The sequence below is a fragment of the Protomyctophum parallelum genome (genome assembly GCF_964188405.1).
Source record: "Protomyctophum parallelum genome assembly, chromosome: 15".
In the NCBI taxonomy this organism is placed as follows: domain Eukaryota; kingdom Metazoa; phylum Chordata; class Actinopteri; order Myctophiformes; family Myctophidae; genus Protomyctophum; species Protomyctophum parallelum.
In genome coordinates, this window is record NC_139710.1 from 22136043 (window position 1) to 22156042 (window position 20000).

General features: G+C 40.7%; 2 protein-coding genes across 2 annotated transcripts in view; both read right to left on the reverse strand.

Annotated features, from left to right (window-relative positions):
* tars1 (threonyl-tRNA synthetase 1) overlaps positions 1 to 16917 on the reverse strand; it is a 117279-nt gene extending 100362 nt beyond the window's left edge. Inside the window, exon 1 of the mRNA XM_083783213.1 lies at positions 16908 to 16917. The gene's annotated coding sequence lies outside the window, so the exon portion shown is untranslated. The remainder of the gene's footprint in view (positions 1 to 16907) is intronic.
* On the reverse strand, positions 2070 to 16851 carry mccc2 (methylcrotonyl-CoA carboxylase subunit 2). Its single transcript, XM_083784063.1, has 17 exons — positions 16626 to 16851; positions 14045 to 14111; positions 13523 to 13607; positions 12224 to 12325; positions 11625 to 11752; positions 10970 to 11082; positions 10536 to 10649; positions 10394 to 10458; positions 9968 to 10067; positions 9384 to 9479; positions 9179 to 9251; positions 8638 to 8714; positions 5066 to 5132; positions 4229 to 4385; positions 3509 to 3623; positions 3148 to 3233; positions 2070 to 2449 (listed from the first exon to the last, which is right to left on the reverse strand). Exons 1-17 carry the CDS (start codon positions 16773 to 16775, stop codon positions 2332 to 2334), a joined length of 1713 nt encoding a protein of 570 aa, XP_083640189.1. The 5' UTR covers positions 16776 to 16851; the 3' UTR covers positions 2070 to 2331.
* Positions 16918 to 20000: the final 3083 nt, after the last annotated feature.

A 20000-nucleotide genomic window follows, 5' to 3' on the forward strand; every position in this document is an offset into this window, starting at 1 on the left:
GTGGAATTTCTGTTTTCCTAATCTTTCACCTTCCACATTTTTATTTCATGTCAACACCATCTCAATTATACAAACATGTCCCTCTTTCCATCATTGGACCCCCCCGGTCCACCTGGGGACTTCCTGGGAGAGCATGGGTACTCTTATTATCATCAGCTCCTTCCCAAAAGATGGCACCACTCTCATTCTACTGGGTGATATCTTCATCGCTTCCCTCTCCTGCTCCTTGGTTATCTGAAACCCCCAGAGCTGAGAAAACACATCTCAGGGCAGTTGAAAGAAGCGGAACAAAATGGGCCAATCAGATGCGTGGGTCATAACTTATGTTCACATAATGTTATTTAGAAATACAGTTTTCTAGAAGTGTACCTGGTATCCTAGTGACTTTGTAGTAGGTATCGTTTCTCTTTACTCTATACTGTATGTGACTATGGTCACTCAGGATACATGCATTTAGCCTGGAATTTATTCTGATCTTGCATTTGTAAGTCGCTCTGATAAAGTATCTCCTAAAATGCTTAAATCATCAATTGTAAGGACAAAATAAGATGCAAGGTGCCATCCTACAGGTTGGTCAGGGCGCCTGTGAGGAGGGGTGTTGAACTATGAGAATAGATGCACACGTTGTTAACCTATTAAAAGCTTGCAGTGCATCAGTTCATGCCGTGCTGCAAGGAGCTACCAAAGAGGTAGAGCGTCTTTTTCCCATAGGCATTTCTTAAAGTATTTATTTAAAGACGGTTACGCCGCGGACAAAGCCAACTCTGATCGTGACAAATCATGACAATGAACACAATGTTTTGGGCCGATCAAATAATTTATAAGAAGAAAAACAAAACAAATAGTGTTGTCTCGATCCTGCCTTTATTTTCTTCTTTTTTTCTATATTGTTTATCCCACGATTTTGTAACCCATTTTTCTAATGATTTGATCGGCCCAAAATATTGTGTTCATTGTCATGATTTGTCACGATCCGAGTTGGCTTTGTCCGCGGCGTAACCGTCTTTAAATAAATACTTTAAGAAATGCCTATGAGGAAAATGAACAGCGATTTCTTTTCCGGGTCTCTCGAGGGGGAGGGACTGCGACGCTCTATTATGCTCCATAAGTCCTCCCAGTGAAACCTGGGAGAGGCATGAGCCATATCCCTCAGACCAACCAACTCCCTCAAAATACCTTCACTTTTGCCAGGCCGCAGTTTGTAGTTTGAATTTGTTAAAAAATCTTGCCTGCCTGGTTAAATAAAATGTTGACTGACTGGTTGGTAGTGCATCAATCACAGCTTGAATCCCGTGTTGCATGAATGGCCAATGGGTCACTGAGAAAAACATAAAAAGTCCATAGACTTGGCTGCCACATGAAAGCCAGACGGAAAGTAGTAGCCTACCAATATAGTACATTAGTACAACAACTATCAGATACGATGCTCAGGGCCCTTTTGGTATATCAGGTACTGGAAGAATTTATGAGCTCATCAATTTAACCACTTTCAACCGGCCATCATGATTGACCTACAAGCTCATGTTGTGCAGCTTGTAGAATCACCCATTTTCTTTCTTTTTGTGGCTAACTGGGGGTGAGCTGAAGGGTTTTTTGGTGTCGAAGTTCAAATCAAGTTCATCTTGAGAACCACAACAATAAGCTCACCAGTGTGTGATATATATATATATATATATATAAAAGGGATTATTTAAATGCACTGAACACATGACTTCAGAAGTCTGCCTACAGTATTATTTCTGTTGTTTAATTATGTAAATAAACTGAAATGTTTCAATTATCTTACTGAAATATAGCCAAATGATAGCTAAATCGCCCCCCCCTTGTGATTTGTTTTGTATAAAGTATACTGTATCAGTAAAACATTTCATTTATAAGATATACCATAGTTAACAATAATAGTCCGGTTCAAAAGACATCACATTTTCTAAAGTTTCTAATTACCCACATTCTAATATTGTTAACCACTAACAGTACATAAGCATTAGTAAAAAGTAACATGATTCACAAAGCAAAGGGTTAGAAAGGTGTAAAGTATTGCATGATTCACAAAGCAAAGGGTTAGAAAGGTGTGTAAAGTATTGCATTTACAATGAAAACACATAAGGCACAAGATAAACGTTCAAATGTCCCATTAGACACTATATATCTGAACATATACAACTCCACCGCCTGTGCCATTTCTTGTTTCATCTTCAAACTGTGTTCACTAGTCTAGACTGCTGGTTGGTACTTCTCACAATCTCACCCCGCTAGGACTACATTAGGTCAACAAAACAAAAGTGTTGAAACGGAAAAACGCCTCTGGCCTTTTATGAGCCAACTGGAGCGTTACATCCTGAACACTCCGAAGCGCGTCCTCTTGGTTGGTGCATTTAGAGCGGCGCTGAGGCTCAGTCCCAAAACCAGCCGCGTATCAGCAGGATCAATGATGCCATCATCCCAAAGTCTGGAAACGAGTAAAGATTACCTTATTAAATGCCAATCAGTGTGTAAGTAGGCCTGTCACAATGTATTACATAATCACCTAATCGCAACTATTTGAGATAATCACAATTATCTATTGCATAATCGCCAATCACCCCCCCCCCCCCAAAAAAAAAGAAAAAAGTTAAATTGTTCATAATTATCTAAAATAAAATAAAATCACACCTGTGTGAAGTGAGCGGTGCAACTATACATTATTGTTATAGTTACTGTACTGTGGTCTGTATACTGTATTGTAGTGTACTCTGTGCCACTTTACCCTGTGCTGTACTCTACTGGCCACTTTAGGTGGTGCAGCTTTCCCGTGCTTGGACATACATACAGACACAGTATCACACAGCTCCGTAATGGAGTGGAGGCACCGCTCAAAAATAATGAGTTTTGAGCTTGTAGATCAGCTATTTCCACTATTAATGTTTATAAGTATGAAGTAATTACATGTGTTATTTGTCATATCTGCCCTGTGCACCCTTTGTTTACAAAGCCTAAAAGCCAAACAAAAATTTAATTTTAATCGTCAAGTAAAATGTCATAATCGTGACAGCCCTATGACAAATTGCATGGCAGTTTGATGCCACCATATTTTATATATGTCCAGCGGTCTAAAATACAATTCATTATTTTCGAGTAGTCATAACTGGATGCGATGACCAAAGGTACCTTGCACTCGAGTAGTACGGGCTGCCTTCCTCCTCAAAGCGTTGCACTATTGGAGCTTTCATGGCAGCCTCTTGTTCTGCTGTGAACTGTGAATAAATTGATAAAGAAGAACATTGCCAAGGTTGCCAAACAGTATTATGTTGATGAGTTTGGCTCACAGTCAGTCACATGCTGTGAAATGACAATTGAAGGGCTGTATTGCAAGCTTGCAGGGATGAGACCTCTTGTGCTCTTGAACTAACAGGTACAAGCTAGCTCCTTCTCGGGGACCCCAGTCAACAAAGTAAGTTCATAGGGTTTATGTGGTTAACTGGGATACTCGTGAAATGCACTATATGCTAAAGGACTATTAAATGGTCACCTCTTTTCCCTCGCGCGCTCTCTGATCCTTAGTGATGGTGGCGAGGACAGTGGCTGCCTGTTCACCTCCCATCACAGAGATTCTTGAATTTGGCCACATATACAGGAATCTAGGGCTGAGGGGGAGACAGGAGAAGCTGAACAACAAGCATTTACAACGGGACAACTACAATGATGTTACTAGCAGTGGTGTAATGGTGATATTTTTTCCAACGGTACCACTGCATTTTAATGACGTCACATGCACACGCGAAAACACGTGCGCCTACATGTGCACAGCTATAATGTATGAGAGTCAACTTGTGACAAATTAATTCAAAAGACCACAAAACAACAGTAACAACATACTCTTGTGTTTTCGTTTGTGTATGTACCCATTCTACATGCGAAAGGCTGGGTGTGTCGTTACTAGCACCCTAAATACCGTGTTGATAATCGACTGGTTCCGATGTCTGTGCGTCAACACACAGTAGCCTATGTGCCTACAGACTAGCCTACAGTACTTAACAGGTCACACATTGATTTGCACGATTTGTGTCAGCAGCTTTTGTAGCTTGGTAAAAGGGCAGCCAATGTATCTATTATTATCTATTATTATTCTAGTGTGCATGTAAATATTTTTTATTTTGTACCATGCCGGTACTCGTTACTAGTGGACAAACTGGACAATAAAAAAGATCGTTAAGGATTATGTGCATTTTATACAATTGCATTTTGGCACCTGTAGGCTCTGCCACACATGCCGTAGTTTCCCGCGCCGTATGACCCTCCAACGATCACAGTAATCTTAGGTACATTGGCACAGGCAACGGCAGTAACCATCTTGGCTCCATCCTTAGCAATTCCTCCAGCTTCATACTCGCGGCCCACCATGAATCCTAAAGGGTGATTTATACTTAGTTGTGCGGCGGTGTTGCACACTGAAAATAGACCATCTTCAAGCTCACAGCGTGCCACTGCGCAATGTGAGCTTGTAGATCTGTTATCTTCGGTGTGACCATGGCACACAATATAATAAATACCACAGGCTATTTTAGAGACCTACAGTGCACACATTCCATGTAGGCAGATAGGCACACGTTTCATTTTATGCACAAGACAAACTTTCTATGTGAAGCAAAAAACGGATACCGGTAGTTAAAAATGGAAAAACTAGGAAGCTGGAGAATTGCAAATCATATTATTTTTCTCTGCAAATATAATGACATTAAGAATATTAATATCATGTAAATTGAGTTCTGAAGGGGGTTGTCTCTTTGCATTCATTAAGTAAAAAAACCCATATGAATTACAAGATTTGTGTGGGTGCTTCAAGTCCTCGAAAATGCTTAAATATTGATATGGTGTTTTCACCCTTCTGTAACTTCTTGAATTATGAATAATATCCTTGATGTTGCCTGAATCTCCCCATTATACAGAGTGGGAGGCCGCCGCGAGTTAGTGCAAAAGTGATAATGAGACAATTTACAAAAACTCTAGTTATATTACTTTACAATATTAGTATTACATTTCTGTGTAACAAGCAGTATGGATTCCAATGTTCCCCGGCCCAACTTACCGGTTATATTTTGGAGAAAGATCAGTGGAATGTTTCGTTGACAACACAACTCAATGAAATGTGTCCCCTGCGAAAACAATTATAACTTAACTTAATACAATCTCCAACTTAAAATATAGAGACGTAATGGACTTGGGTCATTTTCTCTAAAAACACGAGAAGCTGAATATTTTATAGACGCCTAAATATTTAGGCACCGTTTTTCCTTTTTGGCAGATGGGTTCCCAGAGTGGATAATCCAAGTCATAGGTGAGTCACACGACTCACACGTCCACATAACGACTTCACCCATTTTCAACTCTTATAATTGGTCCTCACTGTCTAATGCTCATTATTTCCGAACTGTCCACAACCCTTCTCTGACACAGAGTGAGTAGACAAAATGTGTGCCACATTATAATGGGCATTAGCGATTGATGGATTTTATTTGACGACATAAAAATGAGCACAAAAGTACTTTACAGTCAATGCACCAGGATGAAAACACAATAAAGCCCGGGGGCTTATTTCCATCTCTCTAGGTCGTCCTCAGACAAGCCCTCTATGTCTCTAGGTCGTTCTCAGAATAGCTCCTGTGTCTTCGACACCATTGAAGACCATTTATATGAAGATAAGTTGAAAATGGGTAAAGTCGTCGTTTAACTGCGTAGATTTAGTAATCACCTGATTGTCTTGGGTCTGTTCAGAGGGCCTTGGGTCTACTGTGTACCATTCACCCCTGAGAGATTCCTTATTTGGGAATATATTGTATATATATATATAGGCTACATATATAGACTGAGTTGAGCGTAAAACAGTCACAATATAAGTAACATATTTGTCATGTTTAACAAACAATTTATTGACCATGTGTGCTAAGTGAATGTGGGGCTGTTTATCCTCCAAAAGAAACACTCTCCTCAGTATATAGAACAAGGTGATTACTCACAATGGCTTTGTATTGATTGGTACAGTATTTACCTTAAAGGGCCCTCTTAAAGGGATGAGTGGTCTTAAACTATGCCAAGAAAATGCACCCAACCCATAAGTCCTTAAGAAACAAGCACAATTGTCTGTGCATAGATCTACTTTCGATATACTTTGTAGCACTCAATTACTCAGGTGTATTCATTATTCTGACAGCTACCTGGAAAGGCCCCCTATAGTTAATAGGATTGAATGCATCACTTTGCCAAATATAAGCATTAGGTGTAAACATGTGTCGCCGCTTGATACATCAACGTTGTTATTTTGCAATAGATAAAAGTTATCCGTTATCTTTTTGGAAGTCAAGTTAGATTCCAGTTTGCATAAAATGCTAGGCATTGTTTGAGTATTTGCACTTCAGTGTCTTAAGTACCTGAAGCCTGAAGGGTAATGTCAGTGGCCATATTATAATATTGAGAATTTCTGGGCAAAGGCTTACAGTAAATAAGTCTCAAAATTGAAAATAAAAATACTTATAGTCCAGTGATGGGCCACTTCAAGGCCCGATGAATGTAATATGCCTTCATGAATGAAAAACAAAATAACACAAACTAGCCAGTCAAAAGACAGCAGCTTCTTCAATCAGTGGCGTATCTACAATAAGGCGAGGACAGGCCTGTCCAAATCCATTTCTGCCTGGCCAAAATCCATACACTGAGAAAAACAAAAAGAGGACAAACACCAGACCTGAGAACTATTATTGGGCATCTGATTGGCCGTTGCACATAGAGCAATCAATCACCTCAATCACCCATTGGAATGGAAATGCATGTCTTTCAGCCTTTGTAGCGTACTCGTCTGGCAGGTATATATCTTTTAGTGCTTCTGATTGTGCGCGGGGGACGACGATAACAACAATAGTCTTCTTCTTCACTTATTTCCTTTTTTAATTTTTGTTTTCAATTTAGATTAGTTTCAGTTGGAATCATGGGCGAGTTTGTTACTTGCAGTTTAAATCGTATTGTTTTAAATAATAATACCTCAGTCAAATGTATAATGCTCTTCTAAGTCAAGCCCCCAGAAGGGCTTTCCAACGTTGAAGCGCTTTTGGACACCTTTTGGTGTCCAAATCGGGAAAAAAATGCAGAAGTAGAGCTTTCTTCCGGGTGCTTCAAAACGCCAGAGCAACTTCCATCGAAATGAATAGCAGGGGACGGGGCAGTCTGCCCTCTATCCTTTATAACTCTATGTTTTAAGTCCTCGAAGTTGGTTTCAATATTAGTTCCAGGTTTTTTTTATTATAATAAAGGGGGTATTTGTCAGGGGCAAGATTTAAGAAGATAGAATAGGTATTAAAATACAAACACTTTGCGAAGGCAGTTGACTCAGTGTCATGTAGCTAGACATACACCAATGCCTTCTCATGGTTGTTGTGCTGCCAAATTTGACCAAATTGATATACCGGTAATATCACTTTCTGTGTACATTTGTTACTTTTTGTAGTTTATTTTGTAACCACACGAAAAGATGAAATTACCTACCTAGGTTCAGAGGCAAATCTTTCCAGTGATAAAATGGCCACCAACGTAATCAAATAAGTCAACCAAAGAACAAGATTCCTATACAGAATCTCCTCACTGGTCAACAAAAACACATTGAAGACTCTAACAGGAGCCCTTGTAAAAGGTTTCTTCGACTATGCATGCAACTCTTGGTACCACAGCACCTCAAAGGCCCTAAAAACAAGGCTGACTTGCCAAAACAAACTGGTCAGGCTACTACTAGGCCTCACTCGCCGAACCCACCTCACCCCTGCCCATTTTGACAGGCTGGAATGGCTTAGGGTTAACGACAGAGTACAGCATCTTGCAATGGGTCTGGTCCACGAGATTCGCTACACCACCAAGATACCCATGTACCAACAGTAAGTTCAACAAACCATGTGCAACCCAGATTCGGCACAAACAAAGGACTACATTCATTTTGCTCCTATGCCACCAAAATGTGGAACGCCCAACCAACATCCATTAAGACATGTGAATCCCTTGACTCCGTCAAAACCGCTCTCAAAAGGACACCTACGGACGGCTGCAATTCAAAACTGGCCCGGTAAAGTCTGAGTCTCCACCCACCACCTTTACCCCTAACTGTATACGTTTTCCATTTTTACCTCCTTATATGATGATTCTGTTTTTTTATATAGAAGTGTATATTTGTATGTCTCAAAATGTTCTGATGAATTGAAAATGGTGAACCCTGTAGTAAATAAGTGTAATGCTTAACCATGGTGTCGTCCACAGTAAAGGTTTTTGCATTGAGTTGTGCTTTCGTTTGAAATGTACCCATTCTGCATACTGTTAATAAATACTTCAATTGATCAATCAATCATTCAATTACTTTTCTCTCTCTTTCACACCTAGTTTGACCTTCATAGTTTAGTTTTACTTTAGGAACATTGGCCACAGGGTCCTGCAGTCTTTCTGAGGTTTTCTATGAAAGCACAATGTCTCTAGACATCAGTTCTCCATCCTCCACTCTGCTCTCCACAGTATACCAAGTACATCTGAGAAAATAAAAATGTTCAAAAACAATAGCAGGGGCATATACTATTCTACAAAGGACTGTTTCTGCTGCCTGCAGATCCAAAGGGTACTTTGATGCTTTACCTTTTTTGCAGACTCGGAAAACAACACTCCATTGTTGCCAATGATTCCGACAGGGTAACCGAATATTCTTGAAAAACCTGAACACAGAAACACACGTACAGTATATGTCCAAAAGGTTTTAACCACATGTAACACCCTACGTAGCGTTTCGATTCTGGGCATGTCATAAAACGACAACAGTAGGTGAACATTCAGCGACAATAACACATCTACAACTTAAGCTGTTGTCATGTGTTGTGGCTGTGAGCTTGTAGATCTGCTGTTTACAGTGAAGAGATTTGGTCTAGAAGGAAAAAAGGAGGCCAAGGATAGGTCCCCGGGGGACCTCGGCTGGAGGATTAAAGTGGTTAATTGTGCCCTAGTAATGCATTGTAGATGTAGAAGTCATAAGATATACTGTAGACTCAAATAACAGAATGGACTCCCCTGTCAAATCTTCACATATTGATATTACGTTACCGGTTTTGACTGGACAGACACAAAGAATGCTTATATACAGACAAACCATGTTCTACAACAAGTAAAGCATTATTCCACACACCTGTGACCAGTGTATCGCCGTAAAAAGCCTTGAACTCGTCAAATTTGCTACCGTCCACAATTCTGGCAATGACCTGCCAACAAATCACCAAAACACTAAATTAAACGCATGACAAGTAGAACAAAACGTTTTGTGCACACCGACAAAATTAATGTTCTGTCTTGCAAAAACAAAATCAATTAAAAAACCTTGGTCAATACAGTACCTCTCTGCAATCGACGTTACGTTTCAGGTTATCTCCAACTATGCCATAGAGCTCATCTGCTGGATAGAGAGGAGGTTCTGTAGGTTCTGTGGTAACCTGAAATACAGTATACAGCCCAAATGCCAATTCAAGAAAAGTTGGATTGGGGAACTGAAGGACATTTCCCAGGCATGTTCAGTAGCTCAAATCACTCTGCCAATACTGGTGCCATTTGCCAAATTACTGTAATTAAGTGTAACTCAGTAAGTCAATCAGTACAGTTTCACCATTCATTAATCATAGCCATGAATAATGATCTGCTTCCTGTTACAATAAGAATAATGGATGGTATAATATCACACAATGTATTATTGTTTTCCAATATCCACTGTCTATCCAAATGTGCAATGACATTCTAAAGTGCAATGACATTTTTCAGTAGTCAAGTCAGATGGAGCTGCTATCAGCCAATTTATTTGTTTTGAGCAATATGACTGGAGCAGTGACCTTGCATGTGTCAACATTAAGTTGTCAGTGTTACTGTGAATAACTTCAAGTGCAATAGCATGCAAATAAAACACTTTTAGCGGTATCGTTAGACTTGCCTCAATATTCTTCCTGTAGTTCAGGTTTCGCACTGCTTTTCTTGCCAAATGGAGGGCATGGTTATCATCTAAAGCATAGTGGTCTGTCACACCAGACTTCCTGCAAATTAACACATCCATTTCTGATTATATAGCTACATGACACAGGAATAAATGTATTACAATAAGTCAATTGTAAGTCAAAAGTCAAAGTGATTGCAGCGGAATTGTCTGTGCACCTTCAAAGACGTTACTTTGTCACTGTTAGTTTGAACGCAGCATTGGTCTTCTTCCAGTATGAATAGCACATTCAAGTTTCTGAACACTTTTACTTTCGATTCATATATCTTTCAAGATGTCCAACTCTTAGTCCAATGACTGTTTGTGTGAATGAAGAGAAGTAAAACGGACATGAGATGGGATGAAGGCTACAGTATTATTGCGTACCTGCAGTGAAGATCTGCACCACCCAGGTCCTCGGCAGACACCTCCTCACCAGTTGCAGCTTTGACCTGTCACAAACGATAAATAATACTCAACCAGATGGAGACACCAACCATAGCACTCTTGCCATTTATACGAATCCTACCAAGGGCGGTCCTCCGAGGAAAATGGTTCCTTGTTTTCTCACGATGATGCTCTCATCTGCCATGGCTGGAACGTACGCCCCTCCTGCAGTACAGGATCCCATCACAACCGCTATCTAAAGCAGTGAAGACAAAGAGAAAGCAGTTCAAACAATGAGCTTCAAACAATAGAAACGTCCTGTTGAACAGTCACTGTCAATATACATTTGTAACTCACAGAATATATAAATGTAAGCAAATGGACCCTTAAAAGTCCTTTTCATTTATTCTGTGGTTTGGTTAAATTTAATGTTTTGGTTACATTTAATCCAACCAAATGGACCCTTACGAGTCCTTTTAGTTAAATTTTTACTGTGTATGTTCAGTAATTCTGGTCACATTCGCCGCCAACATTGTTAGCGTGCCAAAAAGACATGAAGCTGATTCTCTATTTTACCTGTGCTATCCCCTCTGATGAGAGTTTTGCCTGGTTGTAGAAAATCCTTCCAAAATGTTCTCTGTCTGGAAACACATCTGCCTGTCTGGGTAAGTTTGCCCCTCCGGAATCCACTAAAGGAGTCAGGAAGAACATTTTTGAAAACCTGTCAAGTTACTGTACACCTGGTCCCAACCTGTATTTTTGGCTTTTCAAACTGCTATGTGCTGCTGAAGTGACGATACCCTTGGGCAGGGCATTTGTGATCGTTCAAAGGTTGATACTAGAGAACAAAATGCTGGAACCCCCAGATGCCCTTAGATTTTGGAACGACTTCATATTTGCCGGAGGAAATAACACTATGGTCTACCTGGGTTTCTGGAGTTGTTTTTATGTAACATTCATGACTCATCATCTCTTTTCTGTTATACTTTGACATTTTACCTCCAAAATCTAAACAGAGGGGAGAGGAGCTGGGCAGTGAGGTCGAACAGGATGGCTGTAATGAAAAGCTCAGTCATTCATCCATTCTAAGAAGATCTTTTTGATCTCTCTGCTAAGAACCTAGGCTGGACTTTGAAGATACACAGCAAAGCATCTATGAATGGCACCATTTCAGTCGGGTGTTAATGATTTATCCATTCCCTCATCCCTCAGAAGAATTTGAGTAACTTACCCAAGTATATGCATGGCATGTGGTTTTGTTGGGCTATTTCTTGTGCACGAAGGTGTTTCTTCACTGTAACTGGATAGTATGTTCCCCCTTTAACAGTGGCATCATTTGCGACAATGACACATTCTACCCTGTAAGAGAAATGTAGATGGTGATGTAAAACTGAAGAGACTGGTTGCACATGATGTTGCTTCAAAAGAATGTCCGGGGGGAAACAAAACCAAAAATAAAAACAAGGAGATAGTCAACCCAATCTATCTACATTATCATACACAAATCACGCATTTGTTCCCCTTTCCATGACACTGCTGAACAAGCAGTAGAGCTGGCTGGATTAGCCCGTGCCTTTTTGACCATTGGAAAAAAAGTAAGCGCAGGCGACGCGTTGTGAGCTTGTAGAGCGGGTTGGTACGGGCTGGCTCCCATGGCGGGGCGGGACCTTAGAGTATATTCAGAGTGGGTTTGATAGAGAACGTGGCATGCAAATTTATAAAACTGAAAAAGTTTCAAGATTATTCTGGAAATTGCTATCCAAGTCAGGTCATTACTTTCACTTCTTTGAGGGTGGATGGAATAATAGAAGAAATTACCATAATACTCACCCTGAAACTCGCCCGATTCCAGTAATTATACCCCCTGCTGGAACTTCTTCTTTTCCATACAACTGATATGCTGCAAATTGGGAGAATTCCAAAAAAGGGGTCCTGAAAAAAAATGTAATTGCAGCATAATGACAGTCAAATTTATACCATGTGAACAAAAGTTAACTTTTTAGCCAAAGATTTTGAACATTTCAGCATTGGAAAGGGTGTCGGGATCAAATCTATGAAAGAAAATGGTAATGGTGAGCCAGTTGCCTTGCCAGTATTGCACAATACCAGCACAATATTCAGCATTTATAATTTTTTCTTTTAATAATTTTTATCCCACGATTTTGTAACCCATTTTTCACCCCTGTGTCAATTATCTAATGTGATCCTGGGCTCTACACAACCTCCGCCAACCTGGGGAGAGCAACGGACTTGAACTCATGCTTCCTTCATGCCTGAGTGTCCAAGTTGCTCCTTTACACCTGACAGGGGGGAGTTTCCCTGGTTGGACGTAGCGCGTGGAAGGAACACGTTATTCCAACCAGTTCCATTCCCCTCCATCAGGCGCCACGGCTGGCCAGGGGGAGGCAGTTTAGAGACCAGGATTATGCATGTTTTTGTGAGGGTACCTACCCTAGGGGACACGGGGAGAACATGCAAACTCCACACAGAAAGGCCCTTTCGCCAACACCGCCTCGGGTATGGGCACCGATGACACGGAGGAGGAAACACGCCGCCAGCACCAACAGCGCCACGCGACAGCACTACCAACTGTGCCACCGTGCCCCTAGCATTTATATTTTTTTGAGGGGCGCTAGCTATGACAACGTCATATGTGGACGAGCAAATCGGCAATTTCGTCTAAAACAAACATGAACAATGAATGGAGTATTTACGTCATATGTCAAAGATAACCTCACTTCACTCGATGTGATTTTTATATAATAAGAGAAGGCATTGTGCCCGACTTGCATCGCCCAGAGTAGTAGTAATAACTTATAAGTCTAGATATTGCGAGTCTCTCCCAAAGCTGACATCAATCACGAGAACTAAAGCTCTGCCATCAAGTGACACTTACTGGGAATTACACTACTAGAAACCACTGGAGGTGTTTTTCTTTTGGCAATAGCTCTTCCATTTAGTCAATCTCTTTAAATGTAGTACTGTATCAATCATTTTCAAACTGTCAAGAACAATGGTGAAATAAATAAACTATAAACGACTGTATGCCACCACACTTATACGAAAAAAATAAATCCTACAGTATTTGTGTATAATATTAAAGTGAGGATGTGGATTATAAAACCGTACCCTGGATCCAGAAGTCTGTCAACGCGTTCTCTCGGCAAGAGCTTTCCACGAGAGATATGAAGTTTCCTGGCCTTTTCTCCGCCACCTGTAGTAATAAAAATAAAATAAATTGCCATTTTCACACATTACAGCATGCATCTATCTGACAGGGGTTTTCTTCATTTTAACACATTCTTGTTTGCAGATTAACTCAAATGTTTTGTCGGTTCTCGTTTCCACCATTGTTAGTTCATTATAATTACTCTGTTTCACAAGAGCCTAAAACAAACAACACAGTACAGGAAGGGACCACAAAGCAGTTCCAATGGGATATCTGGGCGGGTGTTAAGTGTGTTCAACGGATGCTTTTGAGATTTGGAGGTCCCGTTAAACTTAGACTTACTTTAGCTATTCCAGTTCTCTAACTATTAGGTTACTGCCTACTGTACTGAATACTAAATGCAAGAGACATTTTACACCTTCTTCAATGTGCTACCCAGTACCCCACCATGATGTCAGTCTGTCAATATACTCATTACTCACCCAATTTAACCTTCTCCGTTCGGCTTTTCAGTTCATCAACCAGAACTTGCATTCGCTCATAGTTTTCCTGGAAAAAGAATGTATTAAATATTTTTTCTGTTTGCTGTTAACCAGTCACAGCAACACAATAACGTTTGGCGTTCCATTAAAGCTGCAGTGCATAACTGTCATGTCCTACACAGGGTGAGAAGCACCAACATCTTTACTGTTTCAAACTCAGGTCCCCAGTGTGAGAAGCACCAACATTTAAAACTCAGGTCCCCAGTGCGCTAAGCACCAACATTTAAAACCCATGTCCCCAATGTGAGAAGCACAAACATTTAAAACTCAGGTCCCCAGTGCGCTAAGCACCAACATTTAAAACTCAGGTCCCCAGTGCGAGAAGCACCAACATTTAAAACTCAGGTCCCCAGTGTGAGAAGCACCAACATTTAAAACTCAGGTCCACAGTGCGAGAAGCACCAACATTTAAAACCCAGGTCCCCTGTGCGAGAAGCACAAACATTTAAAACTCAGGTCCCCAGTGCGAGAAGCACCAACATTTAAAACTCAGGTCCCCAGTGCGAGAAGCACCAACATTTAAAACCCATGTCCCCAGTGTGAGAAGCACCAACATTTAAAACTCAGGTCCCCAGTGTGAGAAGCACCAACATTTAAAACTCAGGTCCCCAGTGCGAGAAGCACCAACATTTAAAACTCAGGTCCCGAGTGCGAGAAGCACCAACATTTAAAACTCAGGTCCCCAGTGCGAGAAGCACCAACATTTAAAACTCAGGTCCCCAGTGCGAGAAGCACCAACATTTAAAACTCAGGTCCCCAGTGTGAGAAGCATCAACATTTTTACTGTTGAACTATACCAGAAAGTGTGTTTGGGAATTATATGAATATGAATTGCATGGCTGCATGCAAGATGTTTTTTCCACTACAAAATAGTGGTCCTACCCAAACACATCATGATCTACATTTCTCAATTGAAAGAATAGGGAGACCATATAAATTGTGTTTGTAATGAAGGGTTTGTGCTTAGGCAATGGTGTTGAATTGGTGTTGAATTGTTAATAAAAAATAGCAAGCAGAATATTCCGATAGAGACGATAGAAGAAACCCAGGTCCCCAGCGTGAGTGCGATTCTGTGAATAATAGTAAAAAAGGTGTTCTCTAGCTGCCTCCCTCTCGCTCTCTCAAGTTGGAGGCTAATATGCAACATGATCTAGAGGGTTCTAACATGTTGGCAACCGAGCCTCATTGTTGCATTATGCATAACTGTAGCTGTGAAGCATTGTGCCTACAAACTGTGTGTACAGGTTATAAGTAGAGACAATATTTAGCAGTATTCCCAATCCCATAACATTTACCTAATCAAATCCACCCACTACTACAAGGTGAGCACACATGCACTTCCCACTTGGGTATGCATCTAGAAGAATGACAGATGTTCTGCTATACGAATGGTAACTCCAATGCTAGTTACTATTACTAGCCTGTTTTTTGCCATGATGTATCAAAATGAGAGAAGTAGTGCCCAACAGTCGACAGATATGGCCTCATTTGGCATATCGGTTATCGGTCTGGCCCTAGAGAGAAGCCTACATTATGATGGTGGTGATGATTATTATTACTATAATTACCTTTAAGTCATTTATTTGGTATTATAAACTATTAACAAACCTACCTAAAGTTTTAGTATTTTGTTGAAAGTGTAACTGAGTGAACTTTCAAATCAATGTTTGGCTAGTCTACCGGTACTTCTGTATAGATTAACTTCCAACATCTGTGGGATCTAATTAACTGCATTGGGAATTTGCTAAAAAAAAGATGTGGCAAGGCTCTCCCCAATGCAGACAACTCAAGAGAAACAATACTCTGTAGCGCCATCAAGCGACATTACTGGGAATTACACCGTCAGTGAAGAGCTAGAGTGCAGCTAGACAGGAGTAGACAACACGACTGCTGGACTTTGTTTTCCTTTCTCTTGGAACTACAGTAGGCAGTAGCTCTTTCATTTAGTGTATCTCTATAAATGTAAAAGCCATGCCACGCTAACGAAAACTGTCATAAACAAAACAACTGCATACAGTTCAGAGCAGTGGAAGCTGTGGAACCTTACAGTTAAACTCCCTGGTTTGGAGTAATTTTATACAAATTACAGTAACTGCAATTACAGAACTATATACTATATTGCCATCATTTGCCAACATTGCTATTGCTTGCTACACAAACATTGGTTACACGCGCGCATATGAGGCTGATGTGAGTGATGCTATTTAGACCTTGGCCATACACATATGTCTGATATGACATGACCACAGCTACTGTACTGTAGAGAGCAAGGCAACTCAAGGTTTTGACCTCCAATAGAAAGCTCGCTGGGTTCTGTGTTGAACAGAGCCTGGTTGCCAGTGGTTGGTACACAAGTCATTATTAAAGAACATACAGTATTCTCTTTGAGGGGCAGGTAAGATACTGTAGCGTTCCATACCATAACGTAAAGTTATCCTATAGAGAAATCTTCAGCTGCATGCAGAGCGAGTACATTTGTAAGCTAAATCAACATTAGCTGCAGTCAGACTTGTTAACCCACCTGGTACTCTGGGGAATGGGTGTCGGGCTGAGAGCCCAGTTTGGCCACACTGTCTGCATAGTAAGGTCTTGCGTTGGCCACGGCGACACCCCTGTAACGAAGCAGCCACGGCCGGACAGCCTGCAGAAGCATTTTGGTGCTCACTGCCATGACTTCACACAGCTTCACCAAGGTAGCATGAGCTATGGCTATGTTAGCTCGAACTGACGGTGACGGTTTCCTCCTAGGTTTCCTTTCCTCCAGGCTCGGCTCTTCTTCTAGCTGCGTATAATAACAGATAGTACACACCGCCATCTGCTGTCTGCAGAGAAATAGGCGCCAGGCAGCTCAAAGTCTTGCCCAGGACAGGACTGGTTTTCAACCCTTTTCATTAAGGCCCATTATTTATTCGGCATTTGAGCCACGGACCACCATTTGATGAGATTTAGCATCTCAGACCAAAGAAAACAAAAAAAGACAAAAAGATGACAAAAATATATGTTTTTGTTGTTGGATAGCATCATATTGTCCACAATTCCAAGCTGTAGTGATGCGGTGCCATAGGAGAGATATAAACAGGCCGCAAACATTGATATAACAATTATTCTACATTCTCTAAAACCTCTTGTAAATTAAGTAATGCAGATGTTTAACAATAATTTAACTCTTGAGGGCGTAAAATGAAACCAAATTCATTTTACATTCTCAAGAGTTAAAGATCTAACATATTAGGGTCCATTGTGTTACCAATAGGCCTACCAACTCTCCATCATTTAGCTGGGGACCACCTGGAACCTCCTCAAGGACCACTGGTTGAAAACCACTGGTCTTCTAGTGAGTGAATGGAAAAGATCCAGAGGGATTCATTGCACGTGTGTAGAATAGATAGCTGCTAGTAGTAGCAGGTCACTCACAAAGTAGGCTATGACATTTCAACAGAATAGAGACTGTTACAAACAACCATTACATACGCATTCTTTACCATGTCCATGACGTCGTCCACGACACGACAGACTTTCCACAGATAAACAAACAGTTATTCAGAAGTTTTTCAAGGGTCTAGTACTCTGCCCTCACCACTATTAGAGCATTTGACTTACCACACAATATACATGGTTGTAGATCTCGTATAAAATATTATAGACAGTAGGCCTATAGACTTACCAGGTAGGAGGTAACCAAGTGTATAAAAGGCACTAACAGAGTAAGTGCGACTTGTCTATGTTGTAATCTGGAAACCTAGCCTGTAAGAGAGTAGTTCAACTCAACACATTTCACCAAAAAGGTCAAGATTTAAACACTTGTTTGAAGATGATGATGATGATGATGATGATGATGTCAGCGTTCAAAGTGTGTAAACTATATTTTCCACTAGAGGGCGCCAAATAACCACAGACAACATGAGCATCTCCCTCTGGCTCCAGGTTTTTGACTTCAGTGAGCAGTGACCACTCAGTGAGAATTGTAGTTCTACTTTGTTGAATGATGAAGATTTATATTCATCACAAAGTATCCAATTATTTAGGGGGCATTCAAAGCAATTTTTGTTTGTCAAAAACTTAAATAATGTAAGAAGCTTTGCTCTGGGTTCATAAACAATGTGTCCATGAATGTGATGGCCAAAGAGGTTATAAGGGCATCCATAGGGCATTAACTCTGGAATGACCCCTGGCTGACCCCGTCAGTGACATCACTTCTGGCAGTCGTGCATGCTTAATTGGCCAGTGTGTCCTGCACCTGGTGCACTATCCTATGGATTACCAGCCATTCTGTACTTGAATTAAATCATGAGTACGACACACAGTTTTGTGACACATCACTTTATCCAAGTTCGCCTTGGACAAAGATCATGGACAAAGATCATGCCACTGTTGCTGTCTTGATGCCAGTCTGTTTCCTGCCACTGAGTTCTGTGCTTATGTAGGCTTATGCCAAACTATTAATTTTCATTAGACAGCAGTAGGGTATAACCATATCATGTGTAGACCTATAATATAAACGACATTTGTAAATCAGCTCATTCTGACACATTCAACTTAGTTGTCTCCTAAGCGACCTCACCCTTCCGCCTCGCATGATCGCATCCGCCTCGCATCGCATCCGCCTCGTTGACGGCAGACTGCAGGGCGAGCGCTGGCGCTTTGGCATGGGGGGTCAGATCAACATGGAATGAATTCTGTACTGGCCATATAAGGAGCATATTTTCAGTGTACAGGGTTTGATGAGGTCAAATCAACATATGGAATGTCAGAACAGGTCAGCGCCATGTATATGGAGATCTAAGGGTGGTAGCGGGGACATTCTCTTGAGTGTATAGGGTTTGATGAGTTAACAGGTTCTGACATATATCCATACATATATGGTCAGATGTGGAGTTGCTGGCCACGTGTCTTCCCCCCATCTCTCTTTCCTGTCTACCAACTGTACATCTATCAATAAAGGCAAAAAAGCCCCACCCCCCCCCAAAAAAAAAGAAAGAAAAGAAAAGAAAATCGTGCCTATAGCATGTTAATGGTATGGTCACATATAAACCCCTATAAAACAAATTGCTCAATACCGACAGCCGGTCAGCAAGTATGTATATATAAAAAGTTAAACAAAACAAAAAAACGATATACCAAATTTCCCACTTTAAACAAAAGAAGCCTCTTGGCTGCCGGACTACAGTATGTACAGGTGCAACAGCTGTGCACAACATAAATATTCTAATTCATATTGTGTGCAAAAACTGCTTGAGCCTGACTGTACTGCAATTGTTCTTTAAGTACCATACAATGAGGGTGCAGCAGTAACATTATGATGCAGTGTAGGGTTCTACAGTACACATTTTATGATGCCATGTAGGGTGTTACAGTAGGCGGTCAGACTATAGGGGTGTGCTACCAGGTGCTTTATCATAAATGGCCACAAGATATCACCAGTGTTCTTAGTCTACCAATTGTACAATAATATTGTAAAATTGCTTTTCCATGCAGTGTATTATACGCTTTGTTATAGTCAACTGTATGCGAGAAGCAACTTTAGTGACCAAAAGTCAGTGGACTGGACACCCAGGCACACCCTTTCTAATTAGTGCCCTTTTCCAGTGAATGGAATGCTACAACTACAATTACATTCATGCAATTATGGGCTGTATTTAAGCACTATGTCACTATGAGAAAGGTCCTTGTAACCGAAATGTCGACCTTAGTTTTAATAAATCAATGCAGAGGTGATAAGTGTGTACAGATACTGTCTTTTTGTTGCCACACAATTGGAAGCACATTGTCTAGATTAGAATGTCACTGTGGCTGTACCATTAAGATTTCCATTCACTGGAACAAAGGGCACTAATTAGAAACACTAATTAGAAAGTGTGTCCACTGACTTTTGGTAATAAATAATAATTGTATCACA

Coding starts and splice junctions, on each gene's coding strand:
- mccc2 (XM_083784063.1), bottom strand. CDS start 16,775: ATGGCAGTGAGCACCAAAATGCTTCTGCAGGCTGTCCGGCCGTGGCTG. Junction 9,480..9,967: donor ACTACAGGAAGAATATTGAG/GCAAGTCTAACG, acceptor ACTGTATTTCAG/GTTACCACAGAACCTACAGA. Junction 9,252..9,383: donor GTAACGTCGATTGCAGAGAG/GTACTGTATTGA, acceptor ATTTGTTGGCAG/GTCATTGCCAGAATTGTGGA.